The sequence below is a fragment of the Ipomoea nil genome, unplaced genomic scaffold, assembly GCF_001879475.1.
Source record: "Ipomoea nil cultivar Tokyo-kokei standard unplaced genomic scaffold, Asagao_1.1 scaffold1075, whole genome shotgun sequence".
Classification (NCBI taxonomy): Eukaryota; Viridiplantae; Streptophyta; class Magnoliopsida; order Solanales; family Convolvulaceae; genus Ipomoea; species Ipomoea nil.
Window position 1 is genome coordinate 151,038 of NW_017617503.1, and position 7,101 is coordinate 158,138.

Genomic DNA, 7,101 nt, shown 5'->3' on the forward strand with positions numbered 1-7,101 from the left:
CAATTAAGAATTGAATGGTCAATACTCCACATGGCATCCAGTTAGTAGTTATGGCATCAAAAACGTTCCCATACAACTTTCAATCAACGTATTAATTTCCAACCGACCATTCAACCTAAACTAGGAGAACGTGAAAATAATTCCAATTTGTAAGCATTACCAGCTACAAAAAATACAAATTCAGCGTAATCTCAATCATATATTAAAAAAATAATAGACGTGTAATCTCCGTGTATCAGTTGGGAAAATTAAAACACATTTTTAAATTAATCAACTCCTTTCTTTGAAATACTCATGGTAGTTGGCAAATTAATCAATCAATTTCTAATTAAGGGTCGTTGTACATAATTTGTTGCAATTTATTACTGATGAAAAATTATTACTCCCTATATTTGTATTTGATATTTTTAGTCCTAAATTTATAGGTAGCAGTCCACTTTTAGTTATTTTGTTATAAAAACATTCATTTGGTCATAGTATTATTGTGGCATGACCATTTTTAGTCCTCTGTCAACAATATTGTTTAAATACACTTAAATACAAAGGCTTTTTGGTCTTCAATTAGGAGTTTTTTTTTTTTCAAAAATAAAAATACAGCAGATCAATCAACTTTTATAAAAAAAAAAAATGGAAATGCCCATGTATATAATGACATTTTAAAGGTTTTGTTGATAGAAAACCAGGAACGAATATGCCATAGTAATACTAGAACCAAATGTAATATACTAAAAGAAAAAAGACTAAAAGCAGACATTTACCAATAAATCTAGGATAAAAAATGGAATTAAATCTATTTTATTAGGTTGAGAATGATAATTGCACAAATAATTAAGGAAATCATGATATCATCCATTAGTATCTCCCTTTATATACCCTCACCAATTCAAATCTTCTTTGCAAGGAACAAAAAACAGAGAACTAACTCAAATCTAAAAGTCCTCTCCAAAATCACTCAAAAAAAATGATGAGCTTTAATTGGTATGGTAAAAAGCTACAACATCTTTGTAGTGGCCCAACCATGAAACTCTGTTCTTGTTGCAGATCAACTTGTTTCATTGTTTCTTCCATTTACCACTCCATTCTCTTCAAGATTAATCCAATCCTTGCCCAAATTCTCTACTTCATTCTCTTGTCCTCCTTTGGGTTCTTGATTCTCAAAGCCCTTAACCCAAGAACCATGTTCCGGCCTAGGAATATCGACTTGTTTTTCACCTCCGTCTCGGCGGCCACCGTCTCCAGCATGTCCACGGTGGAGATGGAGGTGTTTTCCGACGGCCAGCTCATAGTGATGACGGTGCTGATGTTCATCGGCGGTGAGGTCTTCACCTCCATGGTGGGGCTTCACTTAATCCGCCCCAAGTATAGGCCGTGGAGAAGTAACAGCAAAGTCACATCTGTGAGTAGTAATAGTAATAGTCCCCGCCATTCGAGGCAATCGAGCTTTCATGATGACCAAATCGAGTTGGACATTATGAGCATAACCGAGGAGACCCCAAACCCAAACCACAATGAATCTCGGTTAGACATCTTTTATTCTTCTTCTTCTCCTAAGGATTCGCGAGAGATGAAGTACGAGTCCATCAAATTCCTAGGAACCATAGCCGCAGGTTATCTTTTGTGTGTCAACGTTGTGGGCACAATTTTAGTTTTGTTGTACGTGAGATTTGTGGAAAGTGCGCGTGAAGTGCTGAGACAAAAGGGGTTGAAGCTCTTCACATTCTCAATCTTCACGGTAGTCTCAACTTTTGCGAGCTGTGGGTTCGTGCCCACCAATGAAAACATGGTGGTTTTTAGCAAAAACTCTGGCCTTCTTTTGATCCTAATCCCCCAAATCCTCTTGGGAAACACATTATACCCAGTATTCTTGAGACTATCCATATGGTTCTTTGCCAAGTTTTTCAAGAAACAAGAAGGCAGTTTCCTGTTAAAACATTCTAGGGAGATCGGCCACCTCCATCTCCTCCCTGGGTTGCACTCCAAGTACTTGGTCGTCACGGTCCTAGGATTCATCCTCGTACAGTTCACACTGTTTTGCTCTTTGGAGTGGAACTCATCGTCATCAAGCCTGGGCGAATTGAATGGTTTTCAGAAGATTGTGGGGTTTCTGTTTGAAGTTGTGAACGCGAGGCACACTGGGGAAACCATTGTTGATATCTCGACCGTTGCGCCGGCCATCTTGGTTTTGTTCGTCGTAATGATGTGAGTACTCTTTTTGTCCTTATAATAAGATTCCCGGTGGCAATAATCATGAAAAGTATATTCTTGACCTTTCCTATAGTCTCACCGTACCATATACTTAATTATAAAGAAAATAGAGTTAATCTTGACGCCCATTTTTTTTTTTTTTCATTCTTTTTCATAATTTATTATGATCAAAATATTCTTTTTGTATTACATTTTGAAAAATAATTATCATAATTTGAACTTACTCAGATATATACCCTATCAATTTTTATCTTTTTTCTTGAACTTTGTTTACTGTGCACAAGAAGTCTCATCACTTTGAGAGGTTGCTTATACACTACCGGAGTCTCTTTACTTTGAGAGGTTGCTTATACACTACCGCCAATAAGACTCGATTTCGGATTATTGTTCCCAAATTTCACTCTGTGACCAACTAAGCTGTCCATGCTGACAACTTCATTTAATAATTGATTATATTGCTGCAAATTAACACAAACTTTCAGGTCAAAGTCATAAATTTTGGGTATAAGAATTATGAATTCTCCTAGATTCCAACCCATCGTACGTTGGCCACTTGGCCGGATTTTTTTTTTTTTTTTGGAATAAAATAATTTAAATGAAATTACTTTTGATAATCATAGACGTTTAGATTAATGCAAATTATACAAGTACACATTGATAAAAATGTTAATTTTTAATATACTAAAGATTTATTTTTAGTATACTTAAGGTTCATTCTTAGATAGTATACTAAAGAATGAACATTCAGAACACTAAAAATGAATTTTTAATATATAAACATTCAAAGCAATATAATGAAACTAAACATTCAATATACTAAAAATAAATTTTATATAATTAGTTTATCTCGTAAGGTGAACCGTGATATCTAGTATAGTGATTGTCAAATTAAACACCAGGCTTGACTTTCATTTGTTATATATAGCGTATAGCTAAGCTAATTTAAAACTTGAAGGCTCCGATCCCATTAAATATTTAAATCCACGAAGCTGCATATTAAACAAACTAAGAAATTAAGTGTCATTATAAATTTGGCAATAATGCATGCATCCTAGGAATAAAACATTCAATTATTGTGTCAAAGCATAACTTGAATTATCTTCAACATGTGTCATTTTCGTAGTTTATGGGTCACTTCATATTTGTTATGAGCAATGAAAACCAAATATCTTATTGCATTATTAGAATTTTATTCAATTCACCCGCAATTATTTGATGTTTAGTCAACCTAAGATTCAAATAATTGTGGTTATATATATATATATATATATATATATATATATATATATATATAACCACAATTATTTGAATCTTAGGTTGACCTTTTATATAGGGAATTTATAAATATGAATTTCGGCCATGCACTTGAGGTTAGTTCATTGATAGTGTATCCATAGACAACTGGCAGTGCAATCAAGGGAAATGAACTGTTAGACATCCAGGGATGCACTATCAAGCTATTCTATGTGCTCGACGAAGTTCGAAAGATTTACGATAATATCATAAGGTTTTGTCATGTTTAAAAAAATAGTTTTATTTGCCATATTAATCTAACTTGAATCAACGATAATATGACATTTTGATCAGGTATCTACCTCCATATACGTCATTTATACCAGTGAAAGGTGAAGAACAATCTCAAGAGACTCAAAGAAAGAAGAAAGCAAGAAGAGTTGATAATATCATATTTTCCCAGCTTTCATATTTGGTCATCTTTATTGTTCTTATTTGTATCACAGAAAGGGAAAGGATGAAGGACGATCCACTCAATTTTAGTGTTCTTAGCATCACTCTTGAAGTAATAAGGTATCTTAGCTTCATGTTTACAATACTTTTGCATATATATTTGCTAATTACTCATAAATTCATAATTTAACAACTGAGAATATAGAAGTTGACACTTGACGCTAGGCCAAATACATGATAGCCAAGAATAATAAAAATAAAAATATATGGCACAAGTGTCAAATAGGCCCATCTACTACGGCAAAGTGTTCAATTCCCACCATTAACTAAATTAAGTGTCAAATAGGTCTATTTACCAGTTAAATTTGTTCAATTGACCTTTTTTACAGGTTACCAACATGTTGCCTATTAATTATTAAAATAAATAATTAAACAAATTAAACAAAAAAAAAAAAAAAAAGAACAGCCACCGGCTGTCCTCGCCGGTGGTTGCCATTTCAAAGACAGTCGTGGCTGTCTAATATGAGGTCCAGATCTGGACCTCATATTAGACAGTCGTGGCTGTCCGGCTGTCCTCGCCGGACAGCCACGGCTGTCTTTGAAATGGCAGCCACCGGCTGTCCTCGCCTGTTCTCTCTTTTGTTTTTTTTTTTTGCAAATTTTAATTATTTATTTTAATAATTAAATAGACAACCTGTTGGTAACCTGTAAAAAAGGCCAATTGAATGAATTTAGCTGGTAGATAGACTTATTTGACACTTAATTTAGTTCATGGTGAAAATTGAGCACTTCATAGTAGTTGATAGGCCTATTTGACACTTGTGCCAAAATATATTTATATTTAATTATATATATAGCATATGCATGTAACATACAATAATAATAATTTTTTGAAAAAGGATAAATAATGTAGTGCAATTATTCAGTCTTATTGCATCAGAATTAAGACGTACACCTCCACCAAGGTTCTAGATAGTTGAAAATGTCAATAGAAAATTGAGTGATAAGATAAGATTGTTATTAGAATTGATAGATACACAAAATTTGATTGAGAATTCTTTAGTGTAAATGAAATATTAATTCATTTAAAGAGAAATATTAATTTACTTAAAGTGAGTATTACCAAAAGTTGATTTAGAATTGTATATATATATATATATATATATATATATATATATATATATATATATATATATATTTCTAATCAAGTTGAAAACCAACAGTAACCTACGAACTATGAACTTGTAAAGGATTGCACTGCAACTACTACATGTTTGTACTGTTATGACTCTCAAATATATCTGGAGGACCTTGTGATGCAATCGTATCCGAGTGTGATGCTATCATGTAGTAAGTGCGGTGCAATCCTTCACAAGTTCGTAGGTTAAAATTGGTTCTCACCTGCTTATGAACACGCGCGCGCGCGCACACACACACACACACACATATATATATATATATATATATATATATATATATTTTCTTGTTCTTCTCTCTATCTCTTTTTTGGTTTGAGAGAGCTTAAATTTAAAATTGGGCACATATATTTTTTGCAGTGCTTATGGAAACGTTGGTTTCACAATGGGGTATAGTTGTGCCCGAATGCTGAAACCCGACTCAAATTGCAAGGACAAACTGTATGGATTGGTAGGGAAGTGGAGTGATGAGGGCAAAATAGTCCTCATTTTTGTTATGCTTTTTGGAAGGCTCAAGAAGTTCAATATGAAAGGAGGAAAAGCATGGAAGCTCATGTAATTATTTTAAGCAAGAGTGGGTTGCTCTCCTCCCAACCTCTTTCCAATAGTCAAATGGCTATTTTAGGGTGTAAATCACACCAAGAATGGTATTTTGATTTAAAAAAAAAAAACTAAATAAAGCCCTAGCTAATAAGAGTTCTCCAAATCTAGTCCTACAATTGTAAGAAAGATGCAAATGATGAAACCAACTAAAAGAAATGGACAACAAACAATAGATGGGAAAGAAGAGAGTGAATCCTAGTGAAAGGTTTATTTGATCAATAGCTAAACTTATAAAGGCTGACACTTATAATATTTTAATTCCTAAGTGTGAGAAATTGCTATCTAATGTAATTACCACTCTCGTGCTCAAGTATGTGATTAAACTATGTAAATTCTACTCTTGTAGCAATTCAGGAAATTCAACAAATTAAGCAAAAGTAATATAAAGTTCCCTAGAGAAATCACAACTCTCATGAGGTGTCTTCTAGTGTTTTTGCAATGCCTTAGTTAACGCCACCTTCGTGCGTAATTAACAAGTAAGAATCACATATAACTTGATCAAAGTTCTATGTAATTATTAATTAAATCACGCAAACACAAGACGTAAAAGAAATAGAAATATTATAAACTCAAGAATTTAAGAACAAGCAATATGAATAAATTTTCCAAGAATTCAAATCGTTAAAAGAAAATTAGCCACTAGTGATAGTGAAGAAATCACAAAGGTTCAATTCATAGTAAACATCTCAATTACAACAAATTAAAAGATAATTGGATTGATCGTTCTTGAAGCCTTGCTATCTACCTTTCCTTCCTTAGCTATGTTTGAAACCAAACTCCAAGCTTTATTGGAAAGATTTTCTCTCCAAAATTGAAGTGTCTAAACCCTAGCTAGCTTCGTTCTTCTATCGTTTTTAGGCTTTTAGGATCCAAAACTGCATTTATAGAACACAAACCGACTTTGAACAATGAAATTTAGAAATTTCTAAATAAGGCTTGATGCATCAAGAAAAAGATGGCCTCTGAATGATTGAATCTTGCAACAAGAAATTTCTTGTTGTAATTAATTAAGGACAAACGTTATGATGCAGCTCTAACTTTGAAACTACTTTGATCATTGTAACGTCAGAATTAGCTCTTATATTCTTCATAATAAGAGTTGTAACATTTTAAGTTGGATTTCCAATGCTACTAGAATCACTTCAATTGGACGTTCCTACATCAAGTTATGATCAAAATACTAAGAAGTGGTCATTTTAGACAGGATTTTCAACTTTGCACACTTTTGCTCCATTTTTACTTTGGTTTGCACATATGATCAAGACCATTCAAAACACCAATGTTAGGCTCACCAAAAAGTGTTTTGGCCATTTTCTTAGCTCCATAAGTTAAATTTTGGTACCATAATCATCAAATACATAATATATATATATATATATATATATATATATATATATATATATATTAGCCT

At 32.9% G+C, this 7,101-nt stretch overlaps 1 protein-coding gene across 1 annotated transcript; it reads left to right on the forward strand.

Annotated features, from left to right (window-relative positions):
• Positions 1-886: 886 nt before the first annotated feature.
• LOC109182984 (probable cation transporter HKT6) lies at positions 887-5,715 on the forward strand. Its single transcript, XM_019333201.1, has 3 exons — positions 887-2,199; positions 3,793-4,011; positions 5,448-5,715. Exons 1-3 carry the CDS (start codon positions 962-964, stop codon positions 5,644-5,646), a joined length of 1,656 nt encoding a protein of 551 aa, XP_019188746.1. The 5' UTR covers positions 887-961; the 3' UTR covers positions 5,647-5,715.
• The last annotated feature ends 1,386 nt before the right edge of the window (positions 5,716-7,101 follow it).